General features: G+C 53.9%; 2 protein-coding genes across 6 annotated transcripts in view; one reads left to right on the top strand and one right to left on the bottom strand.

The window, feature by feature from the left end:
- LOC117869139 (alpha-2-macroglobulin-like protein 1) overlaps positions 1-20,544 on the top strand; it is a 777,004-nt gene that overhangs the window by 41,241 nt on the left and 715,219 nt on the right. The window lies entirely within an intron of this gene.
- Positions 1-20,544, bottom strand: part of LOC117869140 (alpha-2-macroglobulin-like protein 1) — a 582,774-nt gene that overhangs the window by 5,104 nt on the left and 557,126 nt on the right. For 2 of the 5 annotated variants that reach the window (XM_034755678.1, XM_034755679.1), the window contains exons 2-14: positions 19,149-19,367; positions 16,878-16,995; positions 13,759-13,912; positions 9,616-9,841; positions 9,290-9,416; positions 7,677-7,843; positions 7,068-7,119; positions 6,395-6,469; positions 4,653-4,829; positions 4,098-4,179; positions 3,663-3,819; positions 2,345-2,419; positions 1,596-1,752 (exon numbers count right to left, since the gene is read on the bottom strand). In XM_034755678.1, coding sequence (XP_034611569.1) covers positions 1,596-1,752; positions 2,345-2,419; positions 3,663-3,819; positions 4,098-4,179; positions 4,653-4,829; positions 6,395-6,469; positions 7,068-7,119; positions 7,677-7,843; positions 9,290-9,416; positions 9,616-9,841; positions 13,759-13,912; positions 16,878-16,995; positions 19,149-19,367 — 1,786 coding nt within the window. Of the gene's footprint in view, positions 1-1,595; positions 1,753-2,344; positions 2,420-3,662; positions 3,820-4,097; positions 4,180-4,652; positions 4,830-6,394; positions 6,470-7,067; positions 7,120-7,676; positions 7,844-9,289; positions 9,417-9,615; positions 9,842-13,758; positions 13,913-16,877; positions 16,996-19,148; positions 19,368-20,544 lie in introns of those variants that run through there. The other 3 variants (XM_034755680.1, XM_034755681.1, XM_034755682.1) reach the window with 3 other exon arrangements.

Here is a 20,544-nt window from a genome sequence, read left to right as displayed (position 1 = left end):
CTGAGCCCAGGTGGGTCATTGGCTGCAGGCAACCCCTAAGCCTCTGGGGTGCGGCCGCTCGGGGACAGAGGCGGTACTAGATGAATGGGGCTCTAAGCAGGAATATTCCTCCCCACAAACCAGCCCATTTCAAATATTAACTGCATTATATCCACAAACCAAAACATATCCCAACTCCCCCACACTGACACGCTGGTAAAGAGGCCACGTTACATTTGATGAATGGATTTTGGGGGCAATACCAAACTGGAGGCCTCATGAGCTGCTTGGGGCCCTAAACAATTGTTTAATCTGCTTGTGTCTAGTGCTGCCACTGCTAGAAGCGGGCAGAGAGGCCCTGAGTGAGTGTGGGGTGCACGGGGCTGGGGGCAGGATGGGAACAGGACCCAGCTGAAGGACAGCGCTGGAACTGACACTGGGTTCTCACCCCCCCTCCACAGGGTCTTTGGGACCTTGCAGATGGTTCCTGTAACCCGAGGGCTGTTTTACCCTCCGAGGGCAGGGGCCAGCACTTCTGCACCCAGGGCTGTGAGCTGCTTGGGCCCGAAGCAATTGCTTAGTCTGCTTATGCCTAGTGCGGCCACTGCTGGGCGGGAGGGAGGACAGAGAGCCCCTGAGGGAGTGCGGGGCCCCCTGGGGCTGGGAGCTGGACCCAGCTGAAGGGCAGCGGTAGAGTTGACACTGTGTTATCACCAGACCCCACGGGATCTTAGGGACCTCGCAGATGGGCCCTGTAACGTCACAGATGGGTCCTGTTACCCGAGGGCTGTTTCACCCCAGTACCTGATGGCCCCTTGGTGTCCCGAGCAGCAGAGCCCCCACCTCTCCCCTTCCTGGGGCAGGAGCCACGTGCTGCTCCCAGCACTTCTTACCCGCCTCGGGGCAGTGCAGGAGGCAACTCACACAACTCGCGGGCACAGACCAGCTGCAGCCGCCGCGCCGGGGCTTAGAGAGAAGAGACTTTTCACCTGAGCCGAGATACGACAGAGCTGGCCGCCAGCTCAGTGCAGCCTGTCCCCTCCCAGTATTAGCCTGGTCAAGCCGAGATGCCTCGGGCAGGGATTCCCCAGCTGGGATGTCCCCAACACAGGATGGGGGCTGGGATCCTGCGGCATCTCTCCAGGGCTCGGTTACGGCCCGTTCCTCTTGGGAGCTGCCTATGCAAGGCCCTGCCCCATGGGCTCTGAGCCCACTGGACCCCATCACGCTCCTGGCCCCGGGTGCTTTAGAGGGCTGGGTTGGTACATGGGGCTTTATCCCTCTAGGTTCTCAGCTCTGATCCCCCCAGGCTGGCAGCGACCCAGCCTCGTCCCCCTTTGCTCCGTGCTCTGGGCCCTGGGAAATGGCGGGACGATCTCACTACAGCTCTGAGGGGAGAAGTGTCCCCACGACAGCCCAGCGCGTGGGCCCCTCGCTGGCAACCGCAGCAGAGACCACGGACTGACTGGGCCACAGAGACCCAGCTCCCCTGCCAGGCTGAGGAGGTCCTGGGGTAGGGGGCATCTGGGTGGGCAGGGCTGCAGGGGGCAGCTGGCCCTGCCCTGTGTCTAGAGGCGGGCAGCGAGGAGAGCACTAGAGCGAGGTGCTGCCGGTACCGGCGCTGACGCTGTGCTGGGCCAGGCGCTGCAGGAGAGCGTCCCGCAGCTCAGTGCTCCCCGCCAGCCCGAAGGCGTAGGCCAGCAGCGCCTGCGTGTAGAGGTCACTGGTGCTCGACTCCCGGAGGCACTGGAGGGCCCTGGTAACCATACGGTCCTGGGACGGGGGAGACACCGAACAGACTCCCAGTCAGGCTGAGCTGGCCAGAGGAGACGCCCCGTGCCTGGGGCCTTGGCACGTCCCCCGGCAACCGCCTGATGGGGCCTTCACAATGCTCCAACAGGCAGGCAGCTGACCCATCCCCCCCCAGAACACACACCACCACCCGTGTCCTGGGCCCATCTATAAACAGCCCGCCCAAGTCTCGCCCAGATCCCCCCGAGAGCCAGAGCCAGACCCAGAAACTGGCCGAGCCGCTGAATCTTTCTGATTCCCTGACACACTGTCCCCAACCCTATCTCTCCCTGACCCACCTCCCAGTACCAAGCCCTCTCCCCACTGCCCCCAACAGCACCACAAATCACTCCCATGTACCAACACCCCATCTCACCCCAAATCCCTCCCTGGTACCAACCTCCCACAGCTCCCCCATCTCACCCCAAATCCCTCCCTGGTACCAACCCCCCAGGACTCCCCCGTCTTACCCCAAACCCTTCCCTTGCACTAACTCCCCCCGCACTATCACCAACAATCTCCAATTCTCCCCGACTGCCGGCCCCTCCCCTGGGACAGCCGGGCTTGGCCTCACCGTGAGCGGCTGCCCCAACTCCAGCAGCGCTGCCGTGATGTAAACCGAGAGAGAGAGCTCATCCACCACGCCGCCCTGAGGAGGATGGAGACACCGGGATTCGGCTCAGAATGAGCTGTGGGGCACATTGCCAGGAGCAGGTGAGCCGCTGCCCAGGACAGGCCCATTGGGACAGAGAAGACCCGGCTCCAGTGCTCCGGGTAGCTGGGTTTGGGTCCTGCCTCCTGCTGGGACATGTCAGGCCCATCTGGGTCCCAAGCAGCTGCCCCAGTCATAGCAGCCAAGGAGGCCACACTGTGGCAGTGAGTTCCACAGCTTTGTTATAGGGAGAGGCGTTAGCTGCTCCATTGTCAAGGCTGTATAAAATTTCAGTATAAAATCCTATCTGAGCTCCCCTGGAACCAGAGGCTGGGAAGTTGGCTTGAACTGACATTTGCCAGATTTCCTGTGAAGACCAGGGGCCATTTCTGCAGCGGCTGAAGGATTCGCTCCTTGCTGGGCAAGTTCCAGCTCATTAAATAGTCCCCCCCAGTGCGGGAATCTGGACTTTGCCTAAGATTTGTCTCCTTCTAGCTCCCAAACGGGCGGGTACAGCCCTGGCCCCTCCCATAGAGTACCAGCTCCCTGCAAACTCTGGGGCAGTGGCAGGAATTAGGCTGTGACTCGAGCTGGGTGGGAATTTCCTGCTGAAATTATTTCTTGACAGACGATGGAGTTTCCACAAAACCAAAACTTTGAGGGAAAACGTAACTTTTGCTGAAACGTTTTGATTTCCATTGGGAAAATGGAAATACAACATTCTGCTGTGGGTCGGCGGGGCCCAAATCACAGCCTCGCGGGTTGGTGACCTGAACCGAAATCTTCCACTGCGAACCGGTTTAACATTCAGCTGCTCCGGCCTCGTGCCCCCATTCCCCCGTGGACTCGGCTCCATCGGACTACATCTCCCATGATGCACCGCGACAGCCCTTCTGACTGAGCCGCATGGGGAGTTGTGGGAGTCACATGACTTCAGGGCTGGGCTGGGCCCTGCCCCTCAGGCTCTCCGTGCCAAGCAATGAGTGTGGGGTCTGCTCAGTGCCCGCGGGGAGACTGAGCTGTGCAGGAGCCAGGGGGGCTGGGCCAGGGCTGCTCCCTCGTTTGGTGCAATAACCCGCTGCCCCGGCCGTTCCAGCCATTCAGCCGTTGCTAATAACCCAGGGAAATCCCCCAAACTGAAACGGGTCACAACAACCAGCTGCCATGAGGGGCCCCCACCCCCTTCCCCAGCTTGTTCCCTCCTCCCCCTTCCCATCAGCCCATCCCCCCAGCCTCCCACCTGCAGGGCGTTGTTTAACAGCTTCCCCACACTGCGGAAGCAGCCGTTCTCCAGCTGGTGGTGCTGCAGCCACCTTAGGGCGTCCTCTAGGTGCTTTTCATTGATGGAGATGTAGGGCCTGGCCTGACCAAAGGACTTGAGAACGAAGGCCGTCAGCCTGGGTGGGGAGAGACCCCGTGAGAGGGACACTCTGCAGGAGATGCTGCGGGCCGGGAGGGAGGTGCGTGGGGGACAGGGATGGGGGTCAGAATTGTGGGGGTGAGCAGAGCTTTCAGGGACGCCGAGGATGGGAACGGGGAGATTTGGATTGAGTATGTGTGGCAGAGCTGTGTGGGGAGCAGGACTGGAATAGCAGTGGGGCTGGGGGTCAGGCTGCAGCCCGGTAGGCCCTGCCCACCCAGAGCCCTGACTTGCCCGTGCCGTGCGGCCCCTCACCAGGTGTTGCCCGTGTCGTCGCTATCCCCAAAGGCGCTGTAAGAGCCGTCATTGTGTTTATAGAGCAGCTCGCGCTGGTAGCCTGCGGGGACGGGAGAGAGACAGCGAGTCCTGGATCTGCTCACCCCCAGGGGCTAGAATCAACCCCCAACCTGTGCCCTGTGGGGCCCGTTAGCCCTCCCCTCCTCCACGACGCTGAGACTCAGAGATTCCAGGGGTTGGTTTGAATAGGGGGACAGAGTTAAGGCTGAATAGGGCCCTGATCCACCAAACCCTCCAGCGCCCCGACCTGGGGCTGGATCCCAACCAGTGCCCCCTAAAGGGGAAAGGGCTCCTCTCCCATTCCCTGAACCCTGAGTCAAACAGTCCTTATGTCCTGGGCCTCGGGACTGTGCCCCAGAGAGGAAAGGCCAAGGATCTCATTCCCTGACCCCCAGAGCCAGCCAGGGCCCTGATCTGGGTTTGGATTGGAGCCCGGGTCCCAGAGGTGGCATGGACAGGGCCCTCGCATAGCCCCGCCATGCCCTGGGGGCGCAGGGGCGGGAGAACACTCACCGCTCTGGAGGAATCCCTGGGCCTTGTCTCTGATCTCCGGGCTCAGCTGCCCGCTCTTCTCCAGGTACTGCTGGATGTAGATGTTGGGAGCGAACTGGACCATGTTCTGCTCTCCGCAGCCATCGGGCATGGCCAGCAGGTGGTCTATGTCCTGCAGAGCCGTGCCCATTATGTCTCCTGGCACCAAGGGAGCCGGGGGAGCAGAGAATTACCAGGCTGCACAACAGCTGCCCCATCCTTAACACCACGTGAGTGGAGCCCTGGCACGCGGGGGCCCAGGGCCCCCAGGTCAATTCAGGCCTGATGGGGTTACGCAGATAGAATCATAGAAACATAGCATATCAGGGTTGGAAGGGACCTTAGGAGGTCATCTAGTTCAACCCCCTGCTCAATGCAGGACCAATCCCCAACTAAATCATCCCAGCTAGGGCTTTGTCAAGCCAGGCCTTAAAAACCTCCAAGGAAGGAGATTCCACCATCTCCCTAGGGAACCCATTCCAGTGCTTCACCACGCTCCTAGTGAAATAGCTTTTCCTAATATCCAGCCTAGACCTCCCCCACTGCAACATGAGACCATTGCTCCTCTGTTCTGTCATCTGAGAACAGCTAAGTTCCATCTTCTCTGTAACCCCCCTTCAGGTAATTGAAGGCTGCTATCAAATCCCCCCTCACTCTTCTCTTCTGCAGACTAAATAACCCCAGTTCCCTCAGCCTCTCCTCATAAGTCATGTGCCCCAGCCCCCTGATCATTTTCATTGCCCTCCGCTGGACTCTCTAATTTGTCCACATCCTTTCTGTAGTGCGGGGTCCAAAACTGGATACAATACTCCACATATCAGAGGGGTAGCCGTGTTAGTCTGAACACTTGCATCTGAAGAAGTGAGGTTCTTACCCACGAAAGCTTAGCTCCCAATACTTCTGTTAGTCTCAAAGGTGCCACAGGACCCTCTAATACTCCACATGTCGCCTCACCAGTGCCGAATAGAGGGGAATATCTACTTCCCTTGATCTGCTGGCACTGCTCCTACCAGTGCAGCCCAATATGCCGTTAGCCTTCTTGGAAACAAGGGCACACTGCTGACTCATATCCAGCTTCTCATCCATTGTATTCCCCAGGTCCTTTTCTGCAGAACTGCTGCTTAGCCAGTCAGTCCCCAGCCTGTAGCAGTTCATGGGATTCTTCCTTCCTAAGTGCAGGACTCTGCACTTGTCCTTGTTGAACCTCATCAGATTTCTTGTGGCCCAATCCTCCAATTTGTCTAGGTCACTCTGGACCCTATCCCTACCCTCCAGGGTCCAATCCATCAAATCATCCAGATTATTAATAGAGATGCTGAACAAAACTGGCCCCAGGACCGACCCCTAGAGCACTCCGCCTGACACCGTCTGACAACTACATGTAGAACCGTTGATAACTACCCGTTGAACCCAACAATCTAGTCAGCTTTCTAACCATCTTATAGTCCATTCATCCAATATGTGGTGATGAATGGCCAAGACGCCAATACCCTGGCACAGCTTCATGGCATCACTGCGTGAGTCTATTGCCCCTCACTGGGGACGAGGCCCTGGAGCACAGACTGCAGGGATAGGTCTGCCCCGGCTGTGGACACCCACTAGACCTCATTAGTCTTTTCCATCCATGATACCCCGGCCTCTCTGATTAGAGCGCTGGGCCACAGATGGGCTGGCTGGTGAAGGGCACCATGCCCTGGCAGGGATGGGGCAGGGGAATTCCTTACCCAGGACAGTCACGTGGGCCCGCTCGGACCCTGCCAGGACGTTCGCAGGCAGCTGCAAGGAGATTTCTTCGGAGGCTGTGTAACACGAAGGCAAAGACACACCGTTAAAGGCCTATTGGGAACCTGCCCCTGCCTCCAGCCAATCAGATCCCTCCATTCCTGCCTGTTCAGGGCTCTCGCCCAGTCACAGCCCCTCTCAACCCCAAGCTCCCCCAGCCGTGGCACATACGTGCCCTTGAGGGCAAGGGCTGGGAGTTCTCAGCGGAAGGTCCTGACTGTGGGACTCTGTCCCTCTCCTGGCTCCAGAGAGCCGGTGTGACGAGCTTTGCAGGGAGCATCGTACACACGGGGGCCAGGCTGCAGGGGAGAGGAGCTGGCGCAACAGGGGCCCAGTGAGACTTGGGAGCAGGAGCCGGATGTGCTCGAGCCTTCGGCCCATGGCAGACAGTTCCATAACTGCCCACTAGGGGGTGCATCTTCCCCGGGCAGCTGGGCCTGGGCCCTGTCCCAGGCAGGACATTGGCCTGGATGCCCCCTGGTCCGGTCCGGCCTGGCGGCTCCTGTGCCCCTAGCTGGGCCATCCAGTGGCTCAGCCATCACTGACGTGCCGCAGCCAAGAGACTCCCCGTGTTAGTGACACCCACTGAGCCCCGCACAGGCGCTGGGATCCTACCTTCCTGGCAGAGCAGGGAGCTGTGCGCCTTCTCCTCCAGGATCCCCCCCGGCTGTGGGGAAGGAGCATCAGACAGAAGGTCAGGAGAAGGGACCGTGCACGTCACAGCCTGACAGGGCCTGCTGGGTCAGCCAGTGCCCCTAGCCAGGTCAGGATCATCCCCTACAGCCCGTGCTGTGGGGCTCGGGCACATCCAGCTCTCAGCGCCCCAGCGATGGGGCTCCCGTCCCTTCCCCGGGGAGACTGTTCCCAGCCCAGCAGATCTCGCGGCTTCCTACACTTCAGCGCGGAGCTTCCCTCTGCTAGTTCCCTCCACCCCCTCGAGCCCTCCCGTGTGTCACACTCAGCCACCCCCCCTTGGGGCTGACCCCCATCTCTGTCTGCCCCAGGACTCTCTCGCCAGCTCCCTGATCTCGCTGGGACGGGGCCACGTGAAGGAGCAGTGCAGGTTGGGGTCTGGGACGCGAACGGCGCGGTGCTGGGACATTATTTTCTCTGGTAGGACAAAGAACAATCACAAGTGCAGACTCGGCCCATGGCTACCAGGGGGTGAGACCCAGGCCCCGGATCTCCCTCCGCTCTGCCCAGAGGCCCCGACCAGACACTGACCTGGACCAGCAGGGGCTTTATCACGGTGTCCACTCGCCCCTGGGCTGGCACCACAGCCACCTCTGTGCCGCACAGCTCCTCGGTGCGCAGAGCCTCGGTGCTGACGGTGACGTTCACCTCCCCTGCCGAGCAAGGCGGGAGACGCCCCGTTAGACAGACCAACGCCCCTGCCCGAGGGAGAGAGGAGCCCGGGTCTGAGTGAGGGGAGGATAGTTGAAGGGGGAGGGGAGAGGGTGGTGAAGAAGAGAGAGAGAAGTAGAAAAAGAGAGAAAATGGACAGAGAGAATGGGGGTGTGATAACTGAAGGGGGGGAGGTAGCTCCCTTTTATGGACACCCAGCCAGCCAGTTAGCTGTAAAATTCCTCCTCTAGGTAGCTGTTCTCTGGTTGCTTTACCTGTAAGGGTTAAAAAAGTCCCCCAGGTAAAGAAAAGGTCACCTGACCAAAAGAGCCAATGAGAAGGCTAGAACTTTTTACAATTGGGAAGGAAGCTTCCCTGTGTGTCTGTGGTTGTTCTCCGGAGAGGGGGGAACAGAGCAAAGGCAGGACTATTACTACGCTATGAGCAGCTTTAAGCCAGGTCTGAGAAATCATCAGATTGTACCTAGAATTACTGATTTGAAACCCCCCGAATATGTAAGTAAATTAGGAATGTTTAGGAAGATGTGATTAGGTTTCTCTCTCTTTATTTTTTAAGGCTTGTGGACTCCTCTGTGCTAACCCCAGATGCTTTTGTTTGCTTGTAACCTTTAAGTTGAACTCCTAAAAAAAAGCTATTTTGGTGCTTAATTTTTGGAATTGCTCTTTTAAAATTTAGCAAAAACTTAAATTCCAGATGTATTTTCATCCTTTTTGTTTTTAATAAAATTTAATTTTATAAGAACAGGATTGGATTTTTGGTGTCCTAAGAGGTTTGTGCATGTTGTTTGATTATCTGGTAGCCACAGCTAATTTCCTTTGTTTTCTTTCTCAGCTCTTCCCCGGTGGGGGGTGAAAGGGCTTGAGGGTACCCCACAGGGAGGAATTCCCAAGTGCTCCTTCCTGGGCCCAACCGGTCTTTTTGCATTTGGGTGGTGGCAGCGTTTACCAAGCCAAGGTCAGAGAGAAGCTGTAACCTTGGGAGTTTAATACAAGCCTGGAGAGGCCAGTATTAATTTTTAAAATCCTTGTGGGCCCCACTTCTGCACTCGGGGGTGGGGGGGGGAGGAGGGGGGAAAAGGAAGTGGTGACTGTGGGAAATGGTGAGTAGTCCATAAGGGGTTTCTCTTTCTGCACTCGGAGGGGGGCGGGGGGGGAAAGGAAGTGGTGACTGTGAGAAATGGTGAGTAGGCCATAAGGAGTTTCTCTCCTGGGGTGGCCTCTCCCCCACCCCCTGCAGCTCTTCCCATCCCCTCCCCTTGGCACCAAGCCCTCAGTGACCCTGTTCTGCGCCCTCCTCACTCCCAGCACAGAGCCTCCAATGCCTCTTACCTGTCTGTCCCCCCCCCATGCAGAGCCTCCAAAGGCCCCTACCTGCCTCCTTAGTGCGAAGGCTCCAGCACCCCTTCTCTACCCCCCCACTATGCAGAGCCCCCCACCCCTTCCCTCCGGCACAGAGCCCCCAGCGCCCCTTACCGAGGCTGTTCGCCGTCACCTCCCACTGGAAGGTTTTCCCTTTGTCTGCACAGAGGCAGCTGGTGTAGGCGCCGTCCTCGCCCGCCTGCACCTGGAACTGTGCAGACTCCGCCAGCATCACCCGCACCTGTGGGGCCCAACACGAGAGTCCCCTTAGGGCTGTGGGGGACGTGCTCACATGCGCCAGCTCCAGCCGAGGGCTCCAACCCTCTGGGGCTCAGGCCCCCTCACCAGTGACTGCTGGTGCCACTTGCCGGCCAGTGCCGCTGCCCAGCTCCCTAGCCCCAGTCACTGGCCCCAGCAGCTCAGCTCCGGGCGGCGCTCACCTTGATGCACTGCCGCAGGTAGTTGAAGACGGTGGCCTTTAGGGCAAAGGTCTCTCCCCGGATCACGGAGTACGGCAAGGCCAGCTCCACAAAGAAGGGTTTGAAGGCCGTGAAGGTGGCCGTGGGCGAGAGCCCAAAGCCCAACTCCGCCGTGCAGAACATCCCAGCTTTCCACTCTGTGATGGTGTCGGGCACCGAGACTGGGACGTCCTTGGAGCCCCCCTCGCTGGGCCGGGACGGACAGAAACAGCGTGTCAGACATGCAGCCACCCCCTGGGAAGTGCCCACGAGCACGGCCACCAGAGATGTCCCTGCCCGACCCTCCGCTGGGCTGGGGCCCTGGGCCGGTGGCACAGAAACAGGTCAATCCCGGACAGCAGAGAGGGGAAGAGCTGTCAGTGCCCCCCTCTCTTCCCCTCCTCCGCCCACGCCAGCTAGCGCAGGATCCTTCCCTGCCCCGGGACTCTCCGGGCTGGGCTCAATGTCCCACGGGATGGGGATCCCCCCTTCCGCAGCCAGACACGTCTCCCTGTCAGGGGGCTATTCCTGGGGTCAGCCTCAATTCCCCCTGCTCGGGATCCCCTGCCCCTCCCACTTAGAATCACAGAATCATAGACTTTAAGGTCAGAAGGGACCATTATGATCATCTAGTTTGACCCCCTGCACAATGCAGGCCACAGAATCTCACCCACCCACTCCTGTAACAAACCCCTCACCTATGTCTGAGCCATTGAAGTCCTCAAATCCTAAGAACATAAGAACGGCCGTACTGGGTCAAACCAAAGGTCCATCTAACACAGTATCCTTTCTATCGATAGTGGCCAATGCCAGGTGCCCCAGAGGGAGTGAACCTAACAGGCAATGATCAAGTGATCTCTTTCCTGCCATCCATCTCCACCCTCTGACAAACAGGGGCTAGAGTCACCATTCCTTATGCATCCTGGCTAATAGCCATTAATGGACTTAACCACCATTAATTTATCCAGTTCTCTTTTAAACGCTGTTATAGTTCTAGCCTTCACAACCTCCTCAGGTAAGGAGTTCCACAAGTTGACTGTGCACTGCATGAAGAAGAACTTCCTTTTATTTGTTTTAAACCTGCTGCCTATTAATTTCATTTGGTGACCCCTAGTTCTTGTATTATTGTAAATCATGGTTTAAGACTTCAAGGTGCAGAGAATCTTCCAGCAAGTGACCCATGCCCCATGCTGCAGAGGAAGGCAAAAACCGCCTAGGGCTTCTGCCATTCTTCCCTGGAGGAAAATTCCTTCCTGACCCCAAATATGGCGATCAGCTAAACCCTGAGCATGTGGGCAAGACTCACCAGCCAGACACCCAGGAAAGAATTCTCTGTAGTAACTAAGATCCCACCCCATCTAACATCCCATCACAAGCCATTGGTCATATTTACCGCTAATTATCAAAGACGAATTAATTGCCAAAATTAGGCTATCCCATTATACCATCCCCTCTATAAATTTATCAAGCTTAGTCTTTAAGCCAGATATGTCTTTTGCCCCCACTACTTCCCTTGGAAGGCTGTTCCAGAACTTCACTACTCTGATGGTTAGAAACCTTCATCTAATTTCAAGTCTAAACTTCCTGATATCCATTTATATCCATTTGTTCTTGTGTCCACATTGGTACTGAACTTTAAATAATTCCTCTCCCTCCCTGGTATTTATTCCTCTGATATATTTATAGAGAGCAATCATATCTCCCCTCAGCCTTCTTTTGGTTAGGCTAAACAAGCCAAGCTCTTTGAGTCTCCTTTCATATGACAGGTTTTCCTTTCCTCGGATCATCCTAGTAGCCCTTCTCTGAACCTGTTCCAGTTTGAATTCATCCTTCTTAAACATGGGAGACCAGAACTGCACACAATATTCCAGATGAGGTCTCACCAGTGCCTTGTATAACGGTATTAACACCTCCTTATCTCTACTAGAAATACCTCGCCTGATGCATCCTAAGACCGCATTAGCTTTTTTCACGGCCATATCACATTGGCGGCTCATAGTCATCCTGTGATCAACCAATACTCTGAGGTCCTCCTCCTCCTCTGTTACTTCCAACTGATGCCTCCCCAGTTTATAACAATAGGTCTTGTTATTAATCCCTAAATGCATGACCTTGCACTTTTCTCTATTAAATTTCATCCTATTACTATTCCTCCAGTTTACAAGGTCATCCAGATCTTCCTGTATGATATCCCGGTCCTTCTCTGTATTGGCAATACCTCCCAGCTTTGTGTCATCCGCAAACTTTATTACCACATTCCCACTTTTTGTGCCAAGGTCAGTAATAAAAAGATTAAACAACATTGGTCCCAAAACCGATCCCTGAGGAACTCCACTAGTAACCTCCCTCCAGCCTGACAGTTCATCTTTCAGTACCACCAGTTGTAGTCTCCTCTTTAACCAGTTCCTTATTCATCTTTCAATTTTCATATTGATCCCCATCTTTTCCAATTTAGCTAACAATTCCCCATGTGGAACCGTATCAAATGCCTTACTGAAATCGAGGTAAATTAGATCCACTGCATTTCCTTTGTCTAAAAAATCTGTTACCTTTTCAAAGAAGGAGTTCAGGTTGGTTTGGCACGATCTACCTTTTGTAAAACCATGTTGTATTTTGTCCCAGTTACCATTGACCTCAATATCCTTGACTACTTTTTCCTTCAAAATTTGTTCCAAGACCTTGCATACTACAGATGTCAAACTGACAGGCCTGTAGTTGCCCTAATCACCTTTTTTTCCCCTTTCTTAAAGATAGGAACTATGTTAGCAATTCTCCAGTCATACGGTAAAACCCCTGAGTTTAAAGATTCATTAAAAAAATTCTTGCTAATGGGATTGCAATTTCATATGCCAGTTCCTTTAATATTCTTGGATGAAGATTATCTGGGCCCCCTGATTTCATCCCATTAAGCTGTTCGAGTTCGGCTTGTACCTTGGATGCAGTAATATCTACCTCCATATCCTCATTCCCATAGATCCTGCCATTATCCCTAAGCTCCTCATTAGTCTCATTAAAGACTGAGGCAAAGTATTTGTTTAGATATTGGGCCATGCCTAGATTATCCTTAACCTCCACTCCATCCTCAGTGTTTAGCGGTCCCACTTCTTCTTTCTTTGTTTTCTTCTTATTTATATTGCTATAGAACCTTTTACTATTGGTTTTAATTCCCTTTGCGAGGTCCAACTCTACATGGCTTTTGTCCTTTCTCACTTTATCCCTACATGTTCTGACCTCAATAACGTAGCTTTCCTTGCTGATCCCTCCCATCTTCCACTCCTTGTAGGCTTTCTGCTTTTTCTTAATCACCTCTCTGAGATGCCTGCTCATCCAGCTTGGTCTACAACTCCTGCCTATGAGTTTTTTTTCCCCTTTCTTGGGATGCAGGCTTCTGATAGTTTCTACAACTTTGACTTGAAGTAATTCCAGGCCTTCTCCACCTTTAGATCCCCAAGTTCTTCAGTCCAATCCACTTCCCTAACTAATTTCCTTAATTCTTTAAAGTTAGCCCTTTTGAAATCAAAAACCCTAGTCACAGATCTATTTTTGTTTATCCTTCCATTTAGTTTAAACTGAATTAGCTCATGATCGCTCGAACTTAAGTTGTCCCCTACAACCATTTCTTCTATGAGGTCCTCACTACTCACCAAAACCAAATCTAAAATGGCATCCCCTCCATGTCCCCCTCCCAGGGATTCAAACCCCTCCCATGTTCTCAGTGTCCGAGGTCCCGGCACACATGAAAACACCACGAAGGGCAATGGGGTCAGGATGATAAATGTCCCTGCCGACCCGACGGGATCCAGGGATCCAGGCTGGGGAGGGGCTGGCATGAACCCCGCTCTGCTGGCAAGACGCAGGATCATGGTGCTGCCCGGGCTCCCAGCCCTCTTGCCCGCTCTGTGGGTTCGCTACATCTGTAAAGAGATGAATCCCACGGCCCTGGGGGTTTGTTATTCCCTGTTGCTGTGCTGGTTTCCTCTCCGTTGGCAACAGGGCGCAGGAACCAGCCCCACGCGGACAGCCAGCCCCCCGCCCCCCACTGCGCCGCCTCTCAGACCCTCGAAAACAGCAGCTCCGGCCTGGAGGCCGCTCCGCAGGGATGGTCTGTGACAGTTCCTCACTCACCCCACAGGCACCAGGTCCCACAGCCACGTTTCTGGGAAATACGCACGTGGTGCTGGCTCCTCCTGGACGCTGGGTTCTGGCATGGGCAGGGTGTTGCTCACTGGGGTCCCTGCTGCAATATCCACACCTGCCTCCACGTTCTTAGGGGTCATGACTAGAAAAGATGCAAAGGGGGTTGAGGGAACCCCACACTGTATTGGAGGTTAATCCAGGTGATAATTGATGTGTGTTTGCACCTGTAAAGTCTTGATATTTGGGGACATTTCGGGGACTGGATGTGGCACTGACCCGTGCCCAGATGTGACCTGAACTGGGAGCAGCCAGTGGCATGGCTGGGTTTTGAGGGGGGTCAGGCTGTGGGTGTCCTAGATGCAGCAGACATTAGTGGGGGGGAAAACAATAACAGAAAATGTGGAAATGGCAGAGGTGCTTAATGACGTCTTTGTTTCTCTTTTCACCAAGAGGGACGGTGGTGATTGGATGTCTAACATAGTGAATGCCAGTAAAAATGAGATAAGATCAGAGGCTAAAATAGGGAAAGAACAAGTTAAAAATTACTTAAACAAGTTAGATGTCTTCAAGTCACCAGGGCCTGATGAAATGCATCCTAGAATATTCAAGGAGCTGACTGAGGAGATATCTGAGCCATTAGCGATTATCTTTGAAAAGTCATGGAAGATGGGAGAGATTCCAGAAGACTGGAAAATGGCATGATATTTGCCCATCTATAAAAAGGGAAATAAGGACAACCCAGGGAGTTACAGACCAGTCAGATTAACTTCTGTACCTAGAAAGATAATGGAGCAATTAATAAAGCAATCAATGTGCAAACATCTAGAAGATAATAAGGTGATAAGTAATAGTCAGCATGGATCTGTCAAGAACAAATCATGTCAAAGCAACCCAATAGCTTTCTTTGACAGGGTAATAAGCCTTGTGAATAGGGGGGGAGCAGTAGATGTGGTATATCTTGACTTTAGTAAAGTTTTGATATTGTTTCCATGCCCTTCACATAAACAAACTAGGGAAATGCAACCTAGATGGAGCTACTATAAGGTGGGTGCATAACGGTTGGAAAACCGTTCCCAGAGAGTAGTTATCAGCGGTTCACAGTCATGCTGGAAGAGCATAACGAGTGGGGTCCCGCAGGGATCGGTTCTGGGTTCTGTTCTGTTCAATATCTTCATCAATGATTTTGATCATGGCATAGAGAGTACACTTATAAAGTTTCCGGACGATACCAAGCTTGGAGAGGCTGCAAGTGTTTTGGAAGATAGGATTATAATTTAAAATGACAAACTGGAGAAATGGTCTGAAGTAAATGGGATGAAAATCAATAAGGACAAACGCAAAATACTCCACTTAGGAAGGAACAATCAGTTGCACACACACAAAATGAGAAATGACTGCCAGGAAGGAGTACTTCAGAAAGGGATCTGGGGGGGTCATAGTGGACCACAAGCTAAATATGAGTCAACAGGGTAACACTGGCCTAGTCTTCACTTACCGGCTGGTCCGGAGGCACGCCATCGATGTTCTGGGATTGATTTATCGCGTCTGGTTAAGACGCGATAAATCGATCCCGGATCGATCCCGGAAGTGCTCACAATCGGCGCCGGTACTCCAGCTCGCCGAGAGGAGTACGCGGCGTCGACGGGGGGAGACTTCCGGCCGCGTCTGGACCGCGGTAAGTCCGGAGTAAGGTACTTCGAATTCAGCTACGTTATTAACGTAGCTGAATTTGCGTATCTTAGTCCGAAGTCCGGACTAAGTGTGGACCAGCCCACTGATGCAAAAAAAGTGAACATCATTCTGGGATGTATTAGCAGAAGTGTTGTAAGCAAGACACAAGAAGTAATTCTTCTGCTCTACTCCGCGCTGCTTAGGCCTCAACTGGAGTATTGTGTCCAGTTCTGGGCGTCACATTTCAGGAAAGATGTGGAGAAATTGGAAAAAGTCGAGAGAAGAGCAACAAAAATTATTATAGGTCTAGAAACCATGAAATATGAGGGAAGATTGAAAAAAATGGGTTTGTTTAGTCTGGAAAAGAGAAGACAGAGGGGACATGATAACAGTTTTCAAGTACATAAAAGGTTGCTACAAGGAGGAGGGAAAAAATTATTCTTCTTAACCTCTGAGGTTAGGACAAGAAGCAATGGGCTTAAATTGCAGCACGGGAGGTTTAGGTTGGACATTAGGAAAAAATTTACTCTCAGGGTGGTTAAGCACTGGAATAAATTGCTTAGGGAGGTTGTGGAACCTCCATCATTGGAGATTTTTAAGAGCAGGTTAGACAAACACCCGTCAGGGATGGTCTAGATAATCTTTAGTCCTGCCATGAGTGCAGGGAACTGGCCCACAGACCTCTTGAGGTCCCTTCCAGTCCTATGATTCAGCACATGGGCGGGAGCCAGGGAGTCCTGAGCTCAGTCCCAGCTCTGCCCCGAGCAGCGTTAAGGGTACGTTGCACTCCCAGAGCCCTGCACAAAGAGCTGCTAGCCAGGCAGGTCAAATCATTAGCCACACTGAGCAGCTGGGACATGGAGGCCTAGAGAGGCTCAGTGCATTTCTTCTGAAACCACCAAATACCGAGTGGGCATTGCAGGACCCCATGTGATCATCTCCATAACGCCCAGCTTGATTCTCAGATCCCAGGGCAGGGCTGGGAAAAGCCATCGGTCTCCGTGTGAAGCGAGTGTATGTGGGCTGGAGTCACTGAGAGACAGGCAAGGAGCCGGGCGATGCCGTGGTCACTACCACTTGGCACTGTGTGATTAGCATGTGTATTGGGGTGGTGCCTGCAGGAGGTCGGGTACCATCCCTCCACAGGCAATTGCAGGCCCTGCCTCATAGAGCTTCCAGCTGAAGGGGGAGGAGCAGAACTGAATTGGAAGGGTCAGATGATCAGGTGTGCCCAGCTCCGACTGAGAACACTGGAGAAACCCTCCCACCCCAGCCTCTTGGAGAACAATGGAACTGCTAAGGGCAATGTCAGAACCAGGATCAGAACTCAGGTCCCAGGCCTGATCTATGAGCCGACAGGACCATCTTCCCTCAGAGGGCAGAGAGAGCATTTGGAATTGCTGATCAAGAGGGATGGAAGTGCCCAGTCCACTGACCTGGTGAGGACAATGCGGGGTGAGGCCAGGCACCCTGGCCTATCAAATCTAAAGGTAAAGAAAAGTTGCCATGTTCACGGGGCTTCTTGGTGTTGGTGAGAATTTCCAAAGCCACATCCTGGATGAGAAGGAAGACAGAGGAAAAAGCATCAGGAGCTGCTAAAATAGGGGACTGTGGCATCATACTTTGGCCTTTCTCCTCCCCCACCTACGCTGGAAGCAACAAGAACGCTGGGAGGACAAAGACTTCACCTGAGGAGACTGGTCCCAGGCTTAAAAGGGGAAGCCTGTGTGTTAAGAACCGTAACCTCTAGTGCAGTGAGAAAACTGCTTGATCCAAATACTGCCTAGTGTAATAAGGTTTAGATTTAGACTGTGCACTTACTGTTTATTTTCTTTAGTAATTATCTCTGACCTTTTGTGCCTACCACTTATAATCGCTTAAATCAATCTTTCTATAGTTAATAAATCTGTGTTACATTTTACAGAAAACAGGGTTTTTTGGTTGAAGTCTTGGGAAATCTTAGCTGAGGATACAAAGGCTAGTGTATTCCCTCTCCACATCGAGGGAGGGACGGGCTGGGTAATAAATTTACACTGGCCAGGCTTCTGACCAGGCCAAGATGGTACAGTTCCGGGGTGCAAGGCGGGGGGCTTGGGAGATTGGCTGGTGCCTTTCTCTGTGTGATTCGTATGCGGCTCTGGGAGCATTCATGCAATCTAGCTGGGTGGCGGGGGCTCCACATGCTGTTGTGCTGAGTGATCACAGCGACTGGAGGGGTTTGCTGCTTGTTACTAGCAAAGCACTGTGAGAGACAGCCCAGGCTGGAGAGTGAAGGGGGCACAGCAGTATCCCAGTTCTAGGGTGTACTCGGGAATCCCATCACACAGAGCTGTGCCTGCGACAGGAGGAGAGGGGCATTTGAACCTCGAAGGGTCCAGTCTGCCTCAGTCCAGCTCTGAGGAGCCTGCTTGGATTCTCCTAACTGGGTGCTGGAGGCTTTGCCCTTCCCTCTGCTCCATGCTTATTTCCTTGGCAACCCCCTGCAGGAACGGCAGTGTCTGCACATGGCTCTTACAGCCCTTGAAAACGTCTCCCTCAACCCCAGATTTCGGTCTCGGGCAAAACTTCCAAATGGAGCCACTGCAGAGTGGAGGTAATGGGCACAACCCACAGCCTCCGAAACCTGCCCCGAGTGGGGCCTGATCTCACAGCCCGTGGGCACCCCGGCGATCCACGGGCCACAGCACGTCCCCTGGCGCCCCTCGGTTACTGTGACACCAGACTGCCTGCAAATCCGCTGGCTCCACGGAGCCCCAGCCTGGCTGCACATGCACCTCTCACTCTCTGGGGCCTCCATTCAGGTGTCCCCCGCCCCGCCCCCCGCCGTCAGGGCAAACAGCATGATGAGAACCGGGCGATCGTGTAAATACGTTTTATGAGGGGGGGGCTGTATCTTAACCCGCCCCCCGCTCAAATGACCCCGGGGAGCAGGCTCAGTCGCTCTGTGGCAAAGGCGCACGCAGGCCCGTCGGCATGTAGGAGGGGATGGAGCAGGCGCAGTGCAGAGGGATTCCTCACAGAATAATGCTGCCAAACTCCAAGCCTCTGCTGGGCATGTGGGTCCTGCCATTGCCAGGGGCTTCCCATTCAGCCGAATGGGGGCTGCAAGTCATGGGAAAGGCAAAGGGCACCTCCCTGACCCCAGGGCGACCTCCCGGCCTAGGTCAAGTCTCTGCTCCGAGGCAGGGAGCTTCTCAATTAAACAGATTCATTTTATCATGGGAAAACCGAGTATTTTCCCCACCTCCCCTTCTGAGCAACTGCTGAGCTGTGTTAGCTGAAATGCCTCAGAAAGTTCAGCCTGAGGCCGACCCCTGGCTGGGGAAATTTCAGCCCCAAACGTTTCAGTCTGACAAAGTTACAAGAACTGAAAACTTCTAAAGGGAAGTGCCAGAGAACTGTAACTGGATGTGGCGCTGCCAGCACCACATGTAATATCACTGTGCCCAGGAGTGGGGTGGGATGGGGCGTTCCTGCTCCCTGGATACGCCGGGGATCTGTCCCAGGGCCTGGGCCCTGTCTGAAGGTGGCTGGGGAGGTGTATCTCAGGCCTGAGTTTGCTAGGAGCATCCCTGGGGATTCATTAGAACAGGCCGGACCATTTGGTGGGATTCACCCCTGAATGCCAGCAGCTCGGGGCACATCGGAGCCAGTTTAGTCCTTTCAGGCTACAAAGGAGCGTGAGGCCTGGCCAGGCCCAACCCTACCTTAAATAGGCTGTAGGCATCAGCCTGAGGGGGGATACAACTGCTAGTCCATCTGCGCCGCCTCCGAACATTACTCCAAACAAAGCCACGGAAGGTAAGAATTGGACCTACTTCTTGCATATTTGATATCTCACTCATGTGTGTATGATCACATTGCATATACACTTGATCTGCGGTGGGATAGCCTCCGTGGGGAAAATTGCGGAGCAAGTTATAGACCTAAAGACAAAAACAGACAACGTCAGTCACAAAACCAAGGCATTAGCTATCCCAGAGCCAGCTCCTGCTCCTCCTCCCACTAACACATCACCCCACAAACCTCCGCTCTTGCCCCAGCCTCATCTCTAGCCTGGACACCTCCCCTCACCCTGCCCAGCACCTATCCCCATCCCCCACGTAGGCATCTGTAACCCTAAGTGCCCTGTGGCACTATGCCCCATATTCTTCATAGAGTAGTGTAATGATGTGATTATGGCGTAACTAAGATGTATTTTAGGCAAAATGGGTCACGTGAGATATCATTGGAAAGGTTATGATTTACTGAATATGATTATCCTATTTGTATGCATGTAACATTTGTGTCTGAAGTTAGCAATATTGACTATGTATCAATGACAAGTGTGTTTACACCTGGGGAATACCCACCAGACAGAATGCAATCAGATTAGATGGCTCACAGTGAGGAAGAGCCATTAGGAAGAACAATAGGTCTTAGAAGATGCTAATCTCCCACCTTCCTGGAAAGCCTTCCTGTGGATGACAGGTTTCAGGGTAGCAGCCGTGTTAGTCTGTATCCTCAAAAAGAACAGGAGTACTTGTGGTACCTGTGACGAACTGGGACTGTTCTTGCTGGGGTGTGTGAATGCTGACAGGGGAGTGTGACTAGGATGGTCTGCATCGGGGGATGGGAGTCTGCCCGAGGGAACATACCTGAGCTTGTAACATGAGAACCCAGGAAGGGGTTGGAGGCCAGGTGACTCCGGGCCCGGGAAACTGAACAAAGGCTGTGGGAGGGGTCGCTGAGGGAGAGTGCTGGAAGCAGGCTGGAGAGATGGCTGGGAGGCGGAGATGGCTCTGACCTCCCAAGGGGGGCTGGGCTGGGATGCCCTGGGACCCCAAGATGGATCTAACGGAGGGGGTCCCTGTTGTCTGTGCCTGCAAGACCTGTCTTGGACTGTATTCCTGTCATCCAAATAAACCTTCTGCTTTACTGGCTGGCTGAGAGTCATGGTGAATCGCAGGAAGCCGGGGGTGCAGGGCCCTGAGTTCCCCAATACTCCGTGACAGTACCTTAGAGACTAACAAATTTATTAGAGCATAAGCTTTCGTGGGCTACAACCCACTTCTTCGGATGCATCCGAGAAGTGGGTTGTAGCCCACGAAAGCTTATGCTCTA

This window comes from Trachemys scripta, chromosome 23 (assembly GCF_013100865.1).
Source record: "Trachemys scripta elegans isolate TJP31775 chromosome 23, CAS_Tse_1.0, whole genome shotgun sequence".
In the NCBI taxonomy this organism is placed as follows: domain Eukaryota; kingdom Metazoa; phylum Chordata; order Testudines; family Emydidae; genus Trachemys; species Trachemys scripta.
This window is presented reverse-complemented; position numbering and strand designations above follow the sequence as displayed.